Consider the following 22,273-nt stretch of genomic DNA (forward strand, 5'->3'; position numbering starts at 1 on the left):
TAGCACAGTTACTGCATCAGGCTGTTATCTGCGGTGTATTAAGGGTGTTTGAGGATGAAATCACCAAACTGTGCTGAACTGCAGTCCTGCATGACTAAATGGTCTTTTTCCACATACATGCATTGATTGTGTGTGATTTAGGCATAGAAGCAACCCATTAGCCCCGCCCCCTGGTGTATCAATGACGAAATGGGAAGTAGGGTGGGAATGTGACTGTTTCCTCTTTTCTGTACAGTTTGCTGTAAAAACCCCTGAGTGTAGGTAACACTGGATACAGTGCATCCAGTTTAGTGGTTCTCAGTGATCATTCAAGAGCAGAGCTGCTGGTTCTAATCGATGCAGAGCGACAAACCCAGGCGCATTCATACGCTGACGTTGTGGATGTCTTACCACAAAGCTTTTAAATGAGCATCCCGGGCTGTTTGAACAGGAATACTGGTTTAATAGGTATCATTAGCAATGTCATGTGGCACCTTCTGCACTATATAATATTTTACATATATGTGCCTATATATACATATATACACATATACACTCACCGGCCACTTTATTAGGTACTATTCAGTTGCTTGTTAACACAAATAGCTAATCAGCCAATCACACGGCCACAGCTCACTGCATTTAGGCCTGTAGAGGTGGTCAAGACGACTTGCTGAAGTGCAGACCGAGCATCAGAACGGGGAAGAAAGGGGATTTAAGGGACTTTGAACGTGGCGTGGTTGTTGGTGCCAGACGGGCTGGTCTGAATATTTCAGAAACTGCTGATCTGCTGGGATTTTCACACACAACCATCTCTAGGGTTTACAGAGAACGGTCAGAAAAAGAGGAAATATCCAGTGAGCGGTCAGTTGTGTGGACGAAAATGCCTTGTTGATGTGAGAGGTCAGAGGAGAACGGGCAGACTGGTTCCAGATGATAGAAAGGCAGCAGGAACTCAAATAACCAACCAGAATCTCTGAGGAACGTTTCCAACACCTTGTTGAAAGTCTGACATGAAGAATTAAGACAGTTCTGAAGGCAAAAGGGGGTCCAGACTTTTACTAGCAAGGTTTTTTTTTGTACATTCTTACATTCCTGTTAAAACTTTGTCTTTTGCGAAATTCTGTAAAGCTGCTTTGTGACAACATCCGTTGTAAAAAGCGCTACAAATAAATTTGATTTGATTTGATTTGTGTACCTAATAAAGTGTATATATCAGGTAATACATCATAGCGTCCTGCTGAGTCGCACGTGTGACAGGGTTTCTTTGGGTGTGTTGTCCATGAGCTAAATATAACTCCTATGTCATTACAAATACTTAGATTGGACTGACATTATAGGCTCTTTCATTATGTCATAAAGTGTGTTTGTAATGTTTAATAATTACACTCAAAATGTTTTGCGAATGCTCATAGGAAGTGTTACCAAACCATAGTTAATGACTGAACACTGACTCAGGTGTTCCAAAGAGCAGAACCTCGCCCTACAAACCCTTCTTGCAAACACCTGTTCATGTTATTATGTGGCAGTTTCATTTCCTAGTAAACGCTACAGACACGTCACCAGAGCCGCATCTCATTCAGACTTCCCCTTACCTTCTTCCCTTCCTTCCAAGGGAGCTTGATTTTTGATGACCTATGTGGATGGGATTACATTTATATGGGGTCCTGGGGTAATCTCCTCCTGTCCAGGTGCTCCTCTGTGATTTCATTTCAGTCCAGATCAGCCATGGCAGTGCTTTTCTCCCTCCTTTGCTTTTCACCAAACTCGGTGGTTGTTAACTTTAGTCTGTGGATAGCACTATTCTATCTTTTTTTTTTTTTTTTATCATTACTTTTTTAATTTGTGATATTGTATTATTACCTTACTAATTTCGTATCTATTTTTGATCTTAATTTCTTACCATTTAAACCTCAAGTTCTATTTTTATCTACTTTTATCTTTTATTCACTGTTATTTTAAATTTTCTTTTAATTTAAAATGATTAAATGTAGTTATTATTTTCTTTGTCATGTCAATCCCTGTTTTTGTAAACGCTCGGCTACATTGAAAATGAGGGTTGCCCTCAATGAACTTCCGAGTCAAAATAAAGGTTGATTGATTGATTGATTGAATACTCATTTAACTGAAAGGAAAGAGAAGCCCCGCATGTCTAACATGCACATTAATATTCAAATATGACAAAATCATGCACAGTAAAAATATAATAAAGATTACAGTTTTAATATCTATATAATAATCCAAACCTTAATCATAGCTTTAAATAATCATTTGCGCTGTAGTTACAACCGTCTTTTTAGTTGACATTAAAAAGCTTGAACTTTTTCTTCTTATTTATTTTGTATTTATTCATTTATAACACTTTACTGAAGGGCAGCATTCCTAAGGCTGCGTGACACCCACACCAGCCTTTATGACAACTGACAGTAAGGCTTTATGCCACGTCATGGACGTTCTTATAAAATACGGTTGGTCAAAGGTGCTTTAGTAAAGGGAATGGTTCTGTTTAGAGCCGTAAGCTCATGGTGACATCGTTCCTCAGATTGATGAGGAATCTTTTAATGGTTCTACATAGCACCGAAAGTGTTCTGCTACTGGTACAATGTCAAACTTGTAACAATAGAGTTCATTGTTCACCAGTGTGCACAATCATTTCACCAAGCCAAGAATTTTAATCATTTTAGCAAGAAATGGTTCCTATATAGAACTAACATAAACAGAAGCATCCGCTTCACTAAAGAAACCTTTGAGAAACCATCTTTTTTAAGCTTTAATGCTGCCCTTCAGTAAAGTGTCGCATACTTTTTTAAGCTGAAGAGAATATTGCGCGGTTTCTCTTGAGTTCATGTGGACTTACCTATTATTATTATTATTACCCTTATTTACCTCAAGCCGCCACCATTTTTTAGAGTTGGGTAAAGTGAAGTACACACCCAGCTAGAACACGCAGGTGATATGGGATGCGGCCCTAGCTTTGCCTGTCAGCAATTTGCCCAGCCACGTAGAGCAGCTTAGTTTACACAGAAAGAGAAGCAACACGGAACCCAGCAGTCATGCAAACAGCAGCTCTCGTTAATCGGCTTTTATGTGCCCATGATGGGCGAATCGATCTTGAGGACTTGTATGGTCAGCTGTCTGGACTGTCTTTACAGGACGAAGTAGAAAACGTACTCAAAGACACGGATATGTTTGTGACCACTGGGGACAGAGACAAAGTGGTGGTCGCCAAGACCAAGCTGAGACTGTGTAGAGCCAGAGAATGTCAAGGCTGCAGCAACCTTCACCTGTGTAAGATGTACCTGTTCGGAGATTGTCCATACGACAGAGGAAGGTGAGACCCTGTGTGTAAGACCTGATAGCTTTCTTATCAGTTTCACCTGGAGCGATTAAGGTGATTAAGTTATGTACCTTTTGTTGTCATGTTAATAAAGTACCACCCCATTCTAAAGGCTCTACGTTTACGGCATTTGGCTGACGCTCTGATCCAGAGCGACTTACAGTTTGATCGTTTTACACAGGGAGGCCAAGGTGGTGTTGGGAGTCTTGCCCAAGGACTCTTATTGGTTTAGTGTAGGGTGTTTACCCAGGTGGGGAATTGAACCCCAGTCTACAGTGTAGAAGGCAGAGGTGTTACCCACTACACCAACCGCTTATCTGTAAAGTTAACTCATCTTGCTCTGAATGACACATCTAACAATAAAAGTGTCCAAAAGAGGCTGAAGTCTTTGCCCAGGTTTCAGTTCAAGACTCAAAACGATTTATTCACTCATGCAGTAACTGTGTACTCAGTCACAGCGTTCCTAATCTCTTTTCTCCTGCACAGACAAGGATGCCATTTCTGCCATGACCTTGGTTCACAGCATAACATCAGTGTGCTGCGCCAGCACAGCCTGCTGGAGCTGGACCGCACTGAGCTGTGCATTATACTTCTTCAAAGTGACAACACCCTGTTGCCTCCAGTAAGACTCTAAAATAGTATATTCTGTCTCTGTGAAACAAGAGGGGCTCAGTAACTACCCGCTCCGTCACATGACACTGAAAATTAACCCCACACTGCAAGGTATTGTGATGAGTCCTGTGCCCACTGGACTCCTGCGAGAAAGGCAGACCTCTAGCTCCAACCCCAGTGCTGCACAATTTATATCAGTTATGACTGCTTTTAAGCTGTGTATTTGGGTTTTGAGTTAAAATGAGTGACAATTGAGAACTGACAATCGTATAAATCAGTAAACCACTCTTCAGCTAAGGCTACTGTGATATGAAGTAAAGTAGACAAATATACACTCACCGGCCACTTTATTAGGTGTTCAGTTGCTTGTTAACACAAATAGCTAATCAGCCAATCACACGGCCGCAGCTCAGTGCATTTAGGCCTGTAGAGGTGGTCAAGACGACTTGCTGAAGTGCAGACCGAGCATCAGAACGGGGAAGAAAGGGGATTTAAGGGGCTTTGAACGTGGCGTGGTTGTTGGTGCCAGACGGGCTGGTCTGAGTATTTCAGAAACTGCTGATCTACTGGGATTTTCACGCACAGCCATCTCTAGGGTTTACAGAGAACAGTCCGAAAAAGAGGAAATGTCCAGTGAGCGGTCAGTTGTGTGGACGGAAATGCCTTGTTGGTGTGAGAGGTCAGAGGAGAATGGCCAGACTGGTTCCAGATGATAGAAAGACAACAGGAACTCAAATAACCAACCAGAATCTCTGAGGAACGTTTCCAACACCTTGTTGAAAGTGTGACATGAAGAATTAAGACAGTTCTGAAGGAAAAAGGGGGTCCAACCTTTTACTAGCAAGGTGGACATAATAAAGTGGCCAGTGAGTGTATATAAAATGATATTGACTGATGTTATTGGTTATCTGAATAGCCCCCTAAAATCTATATCAGTATTACCCACAAAAATTCACATTGGGTCCATGTTATTATCCTAGAATGTTGGCCAAATCTTTTTGCGGAAGCTCAAGAATGACGTACTCTTCATAGTCCTTCTTTTCCTTCAAGCACACTTCTTTAACTACTTTTATTCCTTAATCTTTCCCGAGCCCCTGCTGCATTACTGAATGCTTGTATTGACAAAATCTGTTCACAGGTGTGTTTCCCATATAACAAAGGCAGGGGTGAATATGGGAACTGTCCTGATAAAGAGGCCTGTAAAAGACTCCACATCTGTGAGCGCTACATCAGAGGAACCTGTGATGACAGCAGTAAATGCAGACGATCCCACGACTTCTACGAACCTCATCCCATGAAAAACCTCCAGAGCCAAGGTGTGCCCAGTCAGCTGATGGGGTCAATGCTGCCAACCTACAGGAACAGGCTTGCAATCTGGGATGCTCATAGTCACAGACTTAGCAGTAGGACCACTTCAGCTGCAGCAGGTATTATGTACCCACTTCTTTTTTCAGAATTGTTGACAATTTTGTTCCTCTTAGCTCTACAGTTATCTTGAAACTTGGCCACTGTGCCATGTATCCTAATGTTCCAAATGATTTTGGAAGCAAAACATGATAGATCCAGTTCCATACTTCACAGAGGGGCTAAAAAGGTTAATAGAAACCACTTGAAGTTACATAGCTTTGCTGATTTCAAGCACTTTTCTGTGGCTTAATAAGAGGACAGAGCTTCTTCAGGCAAGCCTCCACATAGCTTGGATGTAGCCTAATATTATAAGTGTAAGATATCTTAGGCTTAATGGGAGGACCTTGCACTCGAAATGCTTAGGCTTGGTTTAAAGTCTGGTTTAAACTTGGTTTAAACTGCCCTGAAGCCTACAAACGATTCCACCAAGAGCCAGCTGCACTATCAATAATAGAAATCAGAGCTGCTATTCAGTACTCCTATTTCTAACTCAGAATGCAAAGGCAAAAGCTATTTTAAGTACATTATTAATTTTTTTTTTTATATAAATTTTTTTCTTATTGTTATTGTTCTGCAGAAATATGCTTGTTCCACATCAAAAACTACTGCAAACGAGAAAGTAAGATCTCATTTCTTTCCAGTGCCTAAATAACACATATATAATACTCAACATGTGACCACAGTCATAAAGTCATTGTGTTTTTTTTTACAGACAGGTGTCAAAGGGTGCATTTCCATCTGCCATATAAGTGGGAAATTAATGATGGACACGGCTGGAAAATTCTGCCAGGCAGTGAAGAGATAGAACGAGCATTCTGCGATCCTGCTAAGGCGTACAGGTACACATTCTCAGGTTTACACATCGATTTGCTAGAAATAAGTTCTCACGTGTAGTGTGTCTGGAAAAAAGTATTCATAAATCATTCCATGTACCATGAATATAGTATAATACACTGTAGATTAGTGTTTTAATCCAGTCCTAATGGACACCTTACCATTCCATTTTTGCTGTATCATAGCTCCCAGTACAGCCACACAGAAGGCATCTGCCCATTTCAATACAATGAAGGGTGTTATGGTGCATTCCATTTGAACTGGGAAGTCAGAATTACCAAGTTCCCTACATGTCGGATTTCCTAGTCGGAAACTCAGGAGAGCCTCAGCAGCCCTGACCTCAAAGTTCAAAATAGCTGCACTATGCATCAACAGTATTAAAAACTGTAATATTACGTTGTTTATTAGTATTTCTGCTACTCATATCTGTTTTTGTCTAACTAAATGAATGAATGAATGAATGAATCCATCCCTTTATTGTCACTAGTCACAAGTACCAGCGACATTAGCCATCAACCCGTCCGTACACACAATATGACAAGGGGGGGGGCAGGACAGGAAGACAGGGATGCGGAAAAGTACAGAATACAGAATACATGGGGAAAGGAGAGGAGATAACCCCCCCCCCCCAGTCTTCCTAAGGGAGTACGGTCTGGGAACAGAAGAAAAACACCTCAGCAACATCGGCACATAATAAGTACACATTACAGCATGAAGACCAGGACTTGCAACAGGGGAAGGGTGAGGGGTGGAGACAACCCAGCACAAGCCAGCAGGCATCCGGTTCTGCAGCCATGTCGGTGCTGATCAATGGACCCGTCTTGCCGCACTGGGGGGTAAAAGCGGCGAAGGCGTGGGGAGGGGGGGTGGTTGGGGTAGTGTGGAGGCCTGGAGAAGCCTGGAATCCCAGTCTAGGTGCCTCAGTCCACAGAGTGTCTTAGCGATAACACAGCAAATTGCCATGGAGACAACCTTGAACGGATCCCAGGCAGAGTCAACAATCAGCAGGTGTCTGGGGGAAATGGAGGAAGGGATACAAGAGCGTCTCGCTGCAGTGTTCTTCCGGAGAATTGTTGTTCCAGCAGCGGCCCTGGCCAGGGCCAGTGCCGATTCGGGGAGCCGAAAGCAGATTAGACCAGGACTGTTTGGGCTTGGGGCGAGTAGTCGCATTCCGATTTGCACGACTACTCTCCTAGTCCATACTGGTCTCCAAATCGATCCATTTTCATTTGCAAAGCCGAGAGCTTCTCCAAGATCTTATACATGTTGCAGTTTATGGTCACAGTCGGAGTGCTGACAGCTCTGCCCACCACATCAATCATGTCAGGCAGCTTTAAGGGGCCGTGGACAGCTGTCCCCATTTCTCGAATCTCGCGATAAACCAGGGCAATGCCTAATCCAATCAGCAAAATACCTGTAATCATGGATAGGTAGACGTCTCAATGTCCTCCACGGAAAGAGTCGCCAGGCACACGACTTCTTCTCCCATGCGTCCATCGTGTAGCCTGCTGCAAACGTTCCAGCAGGACAAGCTGGTTCCCCCGAATCCAGACTTCTCGTCGAGAAGATGGTGTCAATTGTGTTGAGAGACCATTTGATCAAATCCATTTTCCTTAGTTCGAGGAGCAGCGCGGAGAGAGTCTCTCAAAAGTATAAGGCAGAAGACTAGACGAGACTGGAGAAGCGAAGCAGGAGAGATAAGGGAGAGGAGAGGGAGAAAGTGTGACCACCTTCATTGAGAGCAGAACAGAATCAGTTATACACACAGTACTGTCCATCTTTTATCGCTGGACGTGTCGCTACAGTGTTTGGATTTGCAAAATACTATGCAATGTGTAGTCACTGGCTAATGGCTAACAGCTAACCTGCTTGGAGAAGAAACTAGGTTTTTCCGAATGTTTCACATTCCAGTGAATCAGCTCAGGTGTGACGTCATTCCCAGCTCCGATATCCGACTTCCGAGCTAAATGGAACGCACCATTAATAATAATAATAATACATTTTATTTGACGGCGCCTTTCTGACACTCAAGGTCACCTTACATAAAATGAGATAATAATAATAGTAAATAAACAAGTAAAACAATAAAACACAGTAAAAAACACAGTAGCTGAGCCCACAGACAGTTAAGGAATCCACTGAGCACAAATGTCGACTTCGGCAGCAAAACTTGCTCAGACATCAAAATCCTGAAAATAATGTATGTGTATGAAGCTGTTTATAAGCCAAGGTGATAAAATGCTTCACAACTTCACTTTAATTTACTAGCTTGCTAGGTAGCATGATAAAGGCTACACCGCTAACAGCAGCAAAACGATCAGCACAGCTCTAAAGCGAAGCATTCAGCCAGACAAATCAGTCATTCACAGTTTATGTACATTATATTCAGGCATCTCAAAAAATGTTTTTTTGCATTACAAAGTTTGCGTGGTTAACCGATTAGCTCACTGAGGCTGACCTAGCTGGTCCTGTAGGTGACACGAATCCAAGCTCATGTTAAAAAGAAAGTATTGAAACTGGACCCGTAACTGTACAAGAACATTATTCTGATTTCTTCTGAAAGAATTTCTTTTTGCCCTGTTCATTTTCCAGTGATGGTAGTGTGCCAGTGTACTTTGACACTATGACTCAAGGTTTCGCAGAGGTTCGCCGTCTCTCCACTGCTTCTTCAGTGCTGAATCCCAACTTCATCTTCACCACCACCTGGGTCTGGTACTGGGAGGATGAGAATGGTAACTGGATCCAGTATGGAGCTTCAGTAAGTGACACTCGGGACAAGAAGCGTTGCTGTGTTGATTTGAAACATTGGGGCAGTCGTGGGCTGGAGGTTAGGGAACCAGCCTCATGACCGGAAGGTCGCTGGTTCGTTCCCCAGAGCCGACAGCACATGACTGAGGTGTCCTAACCCCCAACTGCTCCCTGGGCGCTGTGGATTGGGCAACTCACCGCTCTGGGAAAGTGTGCTTGCTGCCCCCTAGTGTGTGTGCGCTCACTAGTGTGTATGTGGTGCTTCACTTCACAGATGGGTTAAATGCGGAGGTGAAATTTCCCTGTTGTGGGACTAATAAGGGTCTCTTAATCTTAAGTAGTTGAAGAATAAAGCCCAACTTGTATTGGGATACTATGTTATTTTGTTCATTACTTACAGCAAGGAGCACACCGCACCCCTTCCATCACCAGTGAGGATCTGGAGAGAAAATTCCAAGAAGACAGCAGCGCCACAATCGAGTTTACAGCAGGCCAACGTTCTTATGAGCTCAACATGCAAGGTCAGGCCTTAGCCGTGTTTACAAGAACACCTCACATTTTGCTCGTGGATTTCAGAAATAAATTACATCTACATGATCTTTAGGTGCTTCTTAGGACCAGAGCTTCTTACGACATATTCCATTGCTGTGAATATATATGTCATATATAGCCCTATATGGCCAGGTTAAAGATACTGCTGAAATTATTGTACCGTTTAACTGCCTAAGATCTACTAATTGAAGTACAAATACAATATGTTGTTCAATTTGTTGTTATTTACTTGTTTTCTGCCATTTTACGTTTAATTGAAGTGTTTTTCACCCAGACATGATGCAGTACAACAGACAGATGGGCACCAAAAGGTCAGTTAGGAGGAGACCTGTGTTTCTGTCTGCAGCAGATATACAAAAAATCAAAGCAAGGTATTCTATTCCGCTCTATGCATTAAAAATACTATTGCAGGATCATATATGCTGTGAATTACAAAACATTGTGAAATACTGCAATTTCATTGCAAAGTTATTATAAATGATACATGTATATTATTATTTGTTATAAATTACAAATTGTGGTTTTCTTCTGAAGAGCATATGGAACTGAAAATCCAGCTGGAGAAAAAAATCTTTAAAAAAAATCTGTGAAAATATTGATGCTTATTTCTTCTGTTCATAACTTAATAGGTGTATTTTCTTTCCATAGTCAGAAGGAATCCAGGGGTCCTGCACAGCATTCTAAAGCTTTGCCCCATCACTGGGAAAAGACCAACGTGCCTGAAAGTGGTTTCAAGGTAACACATTTTGCAAATGTCATCAATACAGACCCAGTGCCCAAACAACCATCATAATAATATTTTAATCTAAAAATATTATGATCTCTACATTTAGGTTTTAGGATAAAATATCACTGGGAGTTTTTAAGAGCAATAGAATGCATGTGCAAGTGCTGTTCCAGACATTTGACAAGATTAAGACAAGCCAGTTACAAGTAAAATCCCTAAATCTTGTTAAATATAAGTGAAACAGTTATACTTTGTAGCCTTTATTTCTGCTATTACTTTATAGATGCCAAACAGTGGTTTCAGGACTGCTACTATGACCATGATGCTGAATATAAGGACAAATAAACAGGCAGTCCAAAATATAAAATACAGAATGCAAAAATGTAAATTAAAATCAATGAATTGGCATATACAACAAGAAAACAGCACTTTGCAAGACAGTGTAAGATGATGCAATATATATATATAATGGTTGACAAGCTTCTGTAATGATGTTCCAGAGAGTTCTCCTGAACAGTACTACTGATGAGTATAAGAAGATTGATGAGCTCTTTCATCAGACCATGTCCAGATTTCATGTGAAGAGCATTGAGAGACTGCAGAACCGGGACTTATGGGAAGTTTTCCAATGGTATGTTATGATCTGCAAAGTGTAGACCCCATGTGAATAAGATAAAAGAGAGGAGAGGAGGTACTGAACTGTGCACTGCAGGGGTATGCTGTTTGTCAGACTGGCAGATACTGCTCTGTGAGTTGATGGATTTGGGGTGTTTTACTGTTCAGCCTGCATTTGATTTCTCAAATGAGAAGGTCTTATGCATCTCTTTCAGGCAGAGAGATGTCCTGAGAAAGAAAACTGCAGGCAAAGAAAATGAGAAACTTCTGTTTCATGGAACTGAGTCCAAGCATATCGATGCAATCTGCCAGCAGAACTTTGACTGGAGAATCTGTGGAGTACATGGGACAGCGTACGGGAAAGGTAAGTTTGAAATTTAGCAATACTTTTTTCACTCCACAGTTTGCGGTAAACTAGAAAACAGAATACACTAAACTGCACTATGAAAGAAATAATTAAATGTTATACTTGCTACTGTGGTGACTAATGAACAGTATACTAGTGTGAGAGTTTCATTGAAGAATGGGGTTATAATCATTAGAAGACTATATTTTCAGGAATTGATCCTTAAATTTGAACTCATAATTAGGAATGAGTCCTAATGTTTGAACAGTCGAAAAATCATGAAAGTTAAAAAGACCAAAAAATGAAAATGAACATTTTAATATGCAAATTAGCTTCTCTCTAACATCATATGTTCTCATATTGAACAGAACAGTTCAGATATCTCCACCAAAGAGCAGTGTAGAGCTTGTGTTTTACATGTTGTTCAGAGTTTCTTATCTATTTAGCCCAAAGAAAGACTGCAGCCAGCTAAAAGCTACCACACACTGGATAAGAAGCCAGAGGGTCTCTGGTGCAGGGTAGCAGACAGTACAAAGCAGAGCTATAGCTCATAGGAAGCATCACAGAAAAGTGGCAATGAGCAAGCTGCTCAAACTCATTTTACAGTCTACTTGTATATATTTAATGGAGTAAATCTAGTGTCATTTAGAGAATGTGTAGTGTGCGGTATTAGCTAATGAGCTATTAACAAGCTCGCTGTATGAGCTACAATGTATGAGGTAAAATATAATGTGAACATGATAGTTGTATTACTTGAGGTGTCATATATATATTGGCATTTGTTTGTTTTAAAGACTTTATATTAGCACCTTTCTTTGTGTAAATTTCAAGCCACACCTAATCTACTCTAGAACATGTGATCTAGATTAAATATCATACAGTAATAGTAAGATGCAAGGTGACGTGACAGTCTCCGGTGTCGTCCAACTATCTGCAGCAGCCTGTAGCCTTAAGAGTCTTATACTATGAAATGTGCAGCTGATCAGTGCTAAGGATGTTGATGCTCAAAAAGATCTAACAATGCACAAGTTCTAATGATGATGATGATGCTCAAAAACGTGTTGTATTTTAACATGGTATGATAATTTATCATCATATTGAAAATACCTACGCAGTACTCATGTAAATAAACTCACAATGAAGGTATTAAAAGCATGCATTTATCATGTTGTTACAGGGAGTTATTTTGCCAGGGATGCCAGGTACTCCCACAGCTACACTGACAACCAGTCTGGAAACCGATGCATGTTTGTTTGCCGAGTTCTGGTAGGAGAATACACCAACGGGCGTCCCGACTATCTCCGCCCTCCCTCGAAAAATGGAGAGGACACCGTTTTCTATGACAGCTGTGTAAACGACATCAGCAACCCCTCCATATTTGTTGTATTTGAGAAGCATCAGGTGTACCCTGAGTACTTAATTCAGTATGAAGGGGAGGCAGAGACCAGTCCTGAGCAAATCCTCATGGGTGAGTTTTCCCAGATGAATCTTGCTAGTTTAGATGATTTGTCTGGATCCTGCCAGCTTTCTAGCCACTCTTCATTTTCAAGCCTTACCAGTGATGAAGAGACCGTAGAGCCTGTAGACTCAGCTCTGTCTTCTGTCACGGTCACTGGCCCACGAAAATCCCATATTATTCGTCATCGCGCAGCCATTCGATCAACCTTCACACACTCAAAGACAAAATCGTTCAGAAGTGGTATAGCACACCTATCAACACGCACCCACCTCTCCAAGCTCATCTCAGTCAGGAAGTCCACCAGCAGAAAGACTGTAGGGCCAGTGAGTCATCAGAGGTACCTTAGAAAACTTGGTTCTGTGGTGCAACCAAGTAACATGTCAGTAAATGACACAATGCCAGTTAGCAGTCAAAATGCCACACAAGAGAGCTTTGTTGAATCAGCTTTGGGATTAATTCCTGAGGATTTGTCTGCAAGCATGTCAGTTGATACCAAGCCATCAAGTTCTGTTAGCAATCAGAAAGCAAGACAACAGACGTCAAGATTCACCAGGTCAACTAAAGGGTTAAGTCCTGTGACCTTGTCTGCAAACTTGTCACCTGATACCAAGATTTCAAACTCCAAGAGAAATCAGAATGCTAGACGACAGAGGACAAATTTGACCGGGTCAGCTGATGCCAAGACTTCAAACTCAGGTAGAAGTCAGAAAGCCAGACAACAGAGAGCAAATTTGACCTCTAAAGAAAGTCCTGTGACTTTGTCTACAGGCTTGTCAAGTGATAGCAGGACTTCAAAGCCAGATAGAAATAAAAATGCCAAACAAATGTTGTCAGGTGTACCCAGGTCAGCTACTGGAGATCTCAAGGCTTCTAAGCCAGTAAGAGGTAAAAATACCCAGCCAGAGTTGTCAGATGTGCCTGTGTCTGTGGTTTCTGTGGTTTCATCTACACACTTGTTAAGAGAAACCAAGACTTCAAAGCCAGTTAGAAGTCAAAGTGCCAAACAAGAGTCAAATATTCCGAGGTCAGCTGGAGCATCGAGTCTTGTGGTTTCATCTACAAACTTGTCAAGTGATACCAAGACCTCGAAGTCAGTCAGAAATCAGAACGCGAGTCAACAGAGGTCCAATTTGACCAGGTCACCTGGAGGATCAAGTCCTGTGGTTTCATCGGCGAACTTGTCAGCTGATACGAAAACTTCAAAGTCAGTCAAAGCTCAGAATGCTAGACAACAGGCGCCTGGTTTGACCAGGTCACCTGGAGGATTAAATCCAAGCTTGTCAACTCAAAGCAACACTTCCAAGTCAGTTAGAAGTGACAGTGTCAAAACACAGAGAGCTCCGAATCCTGGTAATACATCTAAGACTAGCGCTGCTTCACAAAAAGGTAAAACAGCAGGTAAGGGCTGTAAAGCGAGGCGTTAGTTGTGGAGTGGCACCCGTTTACCCCAAATTTTTTATCTTATTTAGGATCTGCTATCACTGATCTGTTGAATGATGGTGTTTTCACCTATCAGATAATTATACTTTAAGAAATGACCCAAGCCCCTGCCCCTTCTGTCTCAAAATTAATACTGTGCTTTTTGATGAGCTTTAATTGCTTAATATACTGCTGTGCAAAACCTGAGGAAGCTTTTAGCTGCGTCCAGCCTGATCACACACAACCACTTTTGTCTATGTCTGAACTGTTTTTTTAAACTTGTTCTAATTCCAAAACACTTTAGTGAAGTTGGCTTAAATTTCATAGCATGTGAGACTGTTAAAGTATACCACTCTTGTTTGTTATGTATGGCAGTGTAGATGTCATTATAGAAGTAATGTAGTTTGATAGATGGTTTGTATTTTTTTTTGTTTGTTTTTATTGCTTATAAAATCAAATAAGAAAAAAAGTGTTTCATTATCTAGTTGAATATGTAAAAGAATCTGCAGAAAGAGCTATAAGAATTGCAAGTTTTGATTTGTGATTTATATCATGAACTCATTTACTTTTAAACAGCGATTAAACAAATCTATGCTTTTCATTCTGTGTGGAGCAATAACAGAAAAAAACACCAAGGCAAACCATTGAGGGAGGATGAGACGATGTTTTTTGCCTTTGGGAAAGAAAAACAATTTGGGGCTGAATTAGCTCAATCTCATACTGAAAATATGAAAAAAAAAACTTAAATTGATGTAAATTTAGTCTAAGAATACTCAATTACTGGCACGTCTCCTGTAGCGAAAATATTCGCTATAGCTACACAAAAATTTGTAGGCGCTACAGCTTCTAGCTACAAGATTTAACTACACAAAAATTTGTAGTTAGCTACAAAAAAGTAGTGCGCTACTTTGCTACTTCCCCATCCCTGGTAGTAAAGTTTGGTGGAGGAGGGATAATGGTCTGGGGATGTTTATCAGGGTTCGGGCCCCTTAGTTCCCGTGAAGGATAATGTTAATGCTACAGCATGAAAAGACATTTTAGACACTTATATGCTTCCAACTTTTTGTGGGAACAGTTTGGGGAAGCCTCCTTCCTGTAGCAGCATGACTGTGCCTCTGTGCCTAAAGCAAAGTCCATAAAAGTGTGGTTTGGAAACCTTTGGGATAAACAGGAACGTCAGTTGCGAGCCAGACCTTCTCGTCCAACATCAATGCCTGGCCTCACAAATCCGTGAATGAAGTGGAGTGGCAGACATTAAGCTCCTTGCACAAAGCCTTCCTGTACTCACTCTGCTACCTGCTATGCTCCAAAGGTAAAGGTAAAGCTGCCAAGGGTTGAGTTTGTGCTTTTAACGCCATCTTCATTATCATTCACATAGCCAAATGTACAACTTAAGTCAGTGCAACTGTAGCGCTGACTGCAGCATCGCTCTCGTTACACAAAGGTAGTCAGTGTGGAAAAGAAAGAGCAAGAGAGAACACTGAAGCACTGGCTTCCTGCTGGGCACGGCACACATGCTCTGATTACACACTCTGAGGTTGTGATAGCTGTGAGGGTGAGGGGGAAACTCTCATTAATGCTGATGGTTTTAGAATGGGATGTCCAAAAAGCTCATAGTGTATGTGGTGACTATACACATATATATATATATATATATATATATATATATAATGTATATATACACACACATATACGCACAGTGCCTCCAAGTAGTATTTAACCCCCTGCAGATTTTGCAAATTCAACAAGTTGCAAATAAGTTAGAGCCTTCAAACTTTGAACAAGAGTACCATTTGTTAACAGATGCCTAAATATTACAAACAAAAAAATAAGTTCCTCAATTAAATTATAATACATTTTAGACATAAAAATTAGGATCAATTTTTATTAAACCTCTACGTTTAATATTTTTTGGAATAGCCTTTGTTTGCAGTTACAGCTATTAATCGTTATTTATAAGACCTGATCAGGCCGGCACAGGTCTCTGGAGTAATCTTGGCCCACTCCTCCAGGCAGATCTTCTCCAAGTTGTCTCCAAGTTGTCTTTGGGCATCTCTTGTGGGTCTTAAGCTCCTTTCACAAGTTTTCAATTGGGTTAAGGTCAGGATACTGACTAGGCCACTGCAACACCTTGATCTTTTCCCTCTTAAACCAGGCCTCGGTTTTCTTGGCCGTGTGCTTGGGGTCGTTGTCCTGTTTGAAGATGAAATGACAACCCATCTCAAGATCCTTGATGGAGGAGCAGAGGTTTTTGGCCAACATGTCCAGGTAGGCTGTGCTATCCATCTTCCTGTGGATGCGGACCAGATGGCCAGGCCCCTTGGCTGAGAAGCAGCCCCACAGCAGGATGCTGCCACCACCATGCTTGACAGTAGGGGTGGTATTCTTGGGGTCGTATGCAGTGCCATCCTCTTGCCAAATGCCCTGGGTGTGGTTGGCACCAAGACTGTGATATTGGTCTCATCAGACCAGAGAACCTTGAACCAGTGTGCCTCAGAGTCCATCAAGTGATCATGAGCAAACTTTAGATGGGCCTTGATAGGACTCTTTGAAAGTAAAGGTGCTTTACGAGCTCGCCTGGAATGGAGACTCTTACAGGGGAGTTTGTTACTTATGGTATTTATTAAAACCAATGCGCCCACTGCCATGAAATCTTCCCGGAGCTCCCTCCTTATTGCCCTTGGGTCAGCCTTGACTGTTCGGACAAGCCTGGCCTCAGCATGGGAGGAAATTTTGAAATGCTGTCCATGCTGTGGAAGGTTAACAGTAGTTCCATAAGCCTTCCACTTCCAGATGATGCTCCCAACGGTGGAGACAGGTAGGCCCAACTCCTCTGAAAGGGTTTTGTACCCCTTGCCAGCCTTGTGACCCTCCATGATTTTGTCTCTGATGGCCTTGGAATGCTCCTTAGTCTCTCTTATGTTGACCATGTATGAGTGTTGTTCACTTGAATGGGGAGGGGCTTTTATAGTCAGAAACGGTGAGAAAAAAACAGATAATTAATCCAAGCATGTGAAACTCATTGTTCTTAATACTTAAATTACTTCTTAATACTTGCAGGAACCAAACAGAATTCTGGTGGTTTGAGGGGTTGAATAATAATTGATCCTCTGGTAAACTGTGCAAAATATAAAAAAATGAATAAAGAGAGGAATAACATTATTTTTTGCTGCAGTGCATTTCACATGTCCAGGACCATCTACAGTCCAGATTTCACAATGCTAAGTTCTCAAAATCTGCAGGGGGTTGAACAGTACTTTTAAGCATTGTATGTATTTATGTATGGCAGTGTCTGCAAACAGTGGGGAAAAAATAAATTGGTAAATAATTAATTACAGAAATAATAATAAAAAAGTAGAGATGTAGTGAACTTGCTTGGATGAAGACATGAGGATCATCCTTTGCAGAAGGTGGTAACTCTCTGGATAACCATATGTCGTGACCTGAAACTGGATGCCACATCCATGGATTTGGAAAGCCTGCCAGAAGAAAGTTTACATCTAAACATAAATGTAAGCACCTGAAGTTCACTAGATGCTTCTGGAACTTCACAGGAAGCCCAAAAGTTAAAGCTTATGTATTTTTATTAAGTTATGTCAATTTTCCATTCAATTAAGTGCATAAATCCAGTGTATAAAATGGTATTATAATTTGTTTCTCCATCATGTTCAATAAACCTGAATGAATTAAATCATGTTTGAGTAAGAAGTACTTGTAGGATTTTAGTCCTTTTACATCACATTTCTGTATTTCTAAAGAGGTAATAGTACCTTTTACTGTAGTCCAAACTGTATTAAACAGTATTTGTTGAGTCCCATTACAAGACACATGGTGGCGTGGTGGGTAGCGCTGTCGCCTCACAGCAAGGAGGGCCTGGGTTCGATTCCCCGGCTGGGTGGCCGGGATCCTCTCTGTGTGGAGTTTGCATGTTCTCCCCGTGTCTGTGTGGGTTTCCTCTGGGTTCTCTGGTTTCCTCGACAGTCCAAAGACCTGCAGTCAGGCCAATTGGACATGCTACACTGCCCCTGGGTGTGAGTGACTGTCTGTGTCTGTCTGCCCTGTGATGGACTGGCGCCCTGTCCAGGGTATATCCTGCCTTCTGCCTGAAGCCTGCTGGGATAGGATATATGGATATAAACTTTAAAGTCTTTAAATTTAGCTGTGATCAAAGTCCTTGGTTTAGAATATTGATTAATTTCAACTGAAATACAGTCAAAGCGATTTGAATGATAACCATCGTGCAAGTTAGCTAGCTAACGCTTTCAGTCACTTCATGCCATGCTAATGTGTCAAGGTCCCCTAAAGTTACAAAAACCATGAACTGTTGATTTGAATATTAATGCGATGCATCTTTGTATACTACCTGCTACCTTTCGTACCCGTGAACGTGACAGCAGACCTTCGCTGATTCACTGCTGTTGTCTAGAGGATCTCTCAAAATAAGTCAAATAAAACATTAATATATGGCCAAAAACAGTAAAAACACAAATTAGGTTAATGTGCATCACAACTTCGTTGCAGTTGCACTGAATAGCAAAGGATGGCGGAGATTCTAAAAATAAAAAAAAACCCGTTTCATGTCCACCATGCCAGCTGAAGCAATTTCACAGGGGTGATGGACACAGGGGTCACCGGTGCCTTGTCCCTCCTCAGGTCCACCACCAGTTCCTTTGTCTTTGTCACATTGAGCTTTAAGATTAAGTGACCCTTATTAGTCCCACAATGGGGAAATTTCACCTCTGCATTTCACCCATCTGTGAAGTGAAACACCACATACACACTAGTGAACACACACACACACACACACACACACACACACACACACACACACACACACACACACACACACACACACACACACACACACACACACAAGGGGGCAGTGAGCACACTTGCCCAGAGTGGTGGGCAGCCCAATCCGCAGCGCCCAGGGAGCAGTTGGGGGTCAGGTGTCTTGCTCAAGGACACCTCAGTCATGTGCTGTCGGCTCTGGGGATTGAACCGGCGACCTTCTGGTCACGAGGCTGGTTCCTAACCTCCAGCCCACGACTGCAGCCCCGAGCTGCAGGTGGTTCCACTCGCACCATGCGACAAAGTCCTTCACCGTCACCCTGGACTCATCCTCATCATCCTTGCTGATACATCCAACTATTGCAGAGTCATCAGAAAACTTCTGAAGGTGGCAAGTCTCTGTGCAGTAGCTGAAGTCCATGGTGTAGAGGGTGAAGAGGAAGGGAGAGAGGTCAGTTCCTTGTGGGACTCCAGTGTTGCTGACCACTCTGTCCGGCACACAGTGCTGCAGGCATACATACTGTGGTCTGCCAGTCAGATAGTCAACAATCCAGGACACAAGGGGGCATCTACCTGCATCACTGTGAGCTTATCACCCAGAAGAGCGGGCCAGACGGTGTTAAATGCACTGGAGAAGTCAAAACACATGACCCTCACAGAGCTGGCTGGCTTATCCAGGTGAGCGTAGACTCGGTTGAGCAGGTAGATGATTTTTAAAAATAATTTTTATGTTAATATTTGCTTAATGTTTATGATGGGCTTAAATCTTTTTTAGTGTAAGGTTAGACAATAATAGAATACACATTCTACAGAATAAAAAAGGAAAGAAATGTAGGACTATTCATGTATGTACATAGTGTAGCATAGGCTGGGGGGTCCTAAACCTGATCTTGGAGACCCCATGTTCTGCATATTTTTGTTTTTCCTACTCTATATGCTCTACCAAGCCAACAAGGACCTTGTTATATAGCTAATGAGTCGGGTCAAGTGTGATTAATGAGACAAAGCAAATGTGCATAGTATGAGGTCACCACTTTCAACGCCTACCAAGGGCAACTAATCTCGCTTGAATTGACCTTGTATGACAAACAGGTTTTCCCAAACTGGCAAACTCCATTCTGAAGGCTTTATAGCCTACGGGATCCATCGTATGGGATCCATCCTTGCGTGGGGTTTTTAGAGGGAGCACAGCTATTTTCTTCGGATTGTCCCAGTCCTGATGAGGTCAATCCAGCTGAAAAAATACTCAGATATTCAAGGTTGTGAAATTTCTAACATGTAAATTTATTCTCATATTGTAGATTTCCAAAGATAAATGATTTACTTTAGAAATATACTTCAGAAAAACAAAAAAAAGCGTTGAAGGAAGCATGTAGTTGTGCTTTAAGGTGGACATTATATTTCTCAGTCATCAGTTCCTTCAAAAACTCAATGTGCATTCTTCTCTATGTGCGTCTGTCATTTCGTACAGATTTATAAAAAAACATTCTGTTTCTTTTAAAACCTTGAATTCAGTGAATGCAGGGCAAATAAGATGCTGGTTTTATTGGATTTGTGTGTGTGTGTGTGTGTGTGTGTGTGTGTGTGTGTGTGTGTGTGTGCATTTAACTGTTGGGGGAAGGGAAAAAGCAATAAAATCAACAAGAAAAGCAATAAAATCAACGTAGCAGCTCAGAAATTTCAATTAGTTTTGCACAAGAAATCGGTGAAGAGTTTTTCATTCCCTTTACGTTTTCTGAGTACCACCCAGACAACATTACAGTCTAAACCACTCTGTAAATTGTATAGCACCCCAGGGAACTGAAAAAATCCAATGCTATGGCACTATTACCTTGCTGAATGACTATATCTTAGTAGTCTTCTATAAATAAGGGTCTATAAGATTATAGACAATGTTTATTAGTTAATTAGTTAATAATAGTTATTATTATTATTATTTGTCAGCTTCTCATCAACACGTTTATGTCTGTGGATAAATGTCCATTTGTGTAGCCTCTGCATGTGCATCCCTGGGGAAATCTGGCTCCTCTTCCTCTGATAATACAGGCTGCCATTAATATTACACTTCGCAAATGGACCAAATGGACATGTCCTCTGCGCTGACTGACAGTGGGTGTGCGCTATAGCTCATGAATGTGAAAGACACGCGGAAATGGTCCGTGCAGCTGAGTGGGCTGAGTGGGCTGAGTGGGCTATATAACAGCTTGTGCCTCCATTGCCTTTTGGGCTTGGTGATGCGAATCCAATGAGCCACCTTGTTTTATTTTTTGTAAACACTCTGAAACACCAAAGTCAACCTGAAAGCAAAAGTGATGTTTTTATCCTCTTAGTTCGTGTCCCTGCTCATTAAGCATTATTTATTATATAATATTATTAAAAAGACAAGATGTCTTGTTTTTCTGTGATCCTCCTGCATACTGTAATGACTTTTGCGTGCCATATTCTGATGTTTGATTGTGTCACCAGAGTAATAATATTATTATATTAATAACAAATAATATTAAGCTATAATCTGTGCTTTGCCCCCCGTTCTCACCACCTAGATCGAGACTGGCAGGAACGTTTAAACAGCAGGCTCAGTTAGGAAACCCACATCGTTCTTGTGAGTGCTGGGTTAAGGGTGTGTTATGATTCAGGACAAATTAGGAATGTAAAGCAGAATTTAAGATTTTTCATTTCAGATTGCAGATGCCTGAACACCTGATTCAAATAGAACAGTTAAAAAATCCTGAAAATGATTTATTGTACTAACTTTGAAGTCCTTGATCAGGGCACTTGCGTCTTCTCCCAGACGGTTGATTAGATATCAGATGATGATCATGTCAGAGAGACCGGATCCGAGCACTGAGGCTTGTAATGCGGATTTCTCTCTCTCTTTGGCGACGTTCACATTTCCTCATGGCTGAAATCCGATGTTTTGCTTGGTGGTCTTGGTGGTTACTAAACACTACATTTAACAGAACTTACATTTTATCACTTTTTTTATTCTAGTTTCTCTTCGGGCTTCTCCGTAAGTTACTTTGGAAGTTTATTTCACAAGAAACTGAGGAGCGAGTCCAATACAAACTACAAACATAGGAGCTTCTGTCCTCTTATAGGAGCTGGGTGACATCACAGCTATCCTGTAGAGGGGGAGCAAAGCCAGAGTGAAACCTGTAGAGAGAAAAGAGAGTGAATTAAAGCTATAGCTAAATGTCAGCGAGAATGTATGTACCACTATAGAAATGAGAAATGGCCATGTAAATATTGCATATGTATGTTTTATGGTTTTATTTTGGTTGATGGTAAGACTTTGGTGTATCAGCACCCCTGTACTCTGTGTTGGAGTGTTCCAGCATCTATTAGGGCAGGGATTAGACTGGTGGGTGAGCGCTGCAGCTGTGTCCTCACCTTCAGGAAACAGCAGGTTCATTAGTGCCTAAACTGAAAGTCAGAGAGAAACAGCCA

At 41.6% G+C, this 22,273-nt stretch overlaps 2 protein-coding genes across 2 annotated transcripts; one reads left to right on the forward strand and one right to left on the reverse strand.

The window, feature by feature from the left end:
* The first annotated feature begins 3,018 nt into the window (after positions 1–3,018).
* On the forward strand, positions 3,019–15,731 carry LOC108411382 (protein mono-ADP-ribosyltransferase PARP12-like). The gene is made up of 12 exons (XM_037542492.1): positions 3,019–3,310; positions 3,803–3,938; positions 5,067–5,355; positions 5,913–5,954; positions 6,048–6,174; positions 8,762–8,927; positions 9,318–9,438; positions 9,744–9,840; positions 10,118–10,205; positions 10,697–10,827; positions 11,027–11,175; positions 12,335–15,731. Exons 1-12 carry the CDS (start codon positions 3,033–3,035, stop codon positions 14,038–14,040), a joined length of 3,330 nt encoding a protein of 1,109 aa, XP_037398389.1. The 5' UTR covers positions 3,019–3,032; the 3' UTR covers positions 14,041–15,731.
* Positions 15,732–15,746: 15 nt separating this feature from the next.
* Positions 15,747–17,861, reverse strand: LOC119264269. Its single transcript, XM_037542493.1, has 2 exons — positions 17,806–17,861; positions 15,747–17,514 (listed from the first exon to the last, which is right to left on the reverse strand). Exon 2 carries the CDS (start codon positions 16,963–16,965, stop codon positions 15,985–15,987), a length of 981 nt encoding a protein of 326 aa, XP_037398390.1. The 5' UTR covers positions 16,966–17,514; positions 17,806–17,861; the 3' UTR covers positions 15,747–15,984.
* Between the last annotated feature and the right edge of the window lie 4,412 nt (positions 17,862–22,273).

This window comes from Pygocentrus nattereri, chromosome 11 (genome assembly GCF_015220715.1).
Source record: "Pygocentrus nattereri isolate fPygNat1 chromosome 11, fPygNat1.pri, whole genome shotgun sequence".
In the NCBI taxonomy this organism is placed as follows: domain Eukaryota; kingdom Metazoa; phylum Chordata; class Actinopteri; order Characiformes; family Serrasalmidae; genus Pygocentrus; species Pygocentrus nattereri.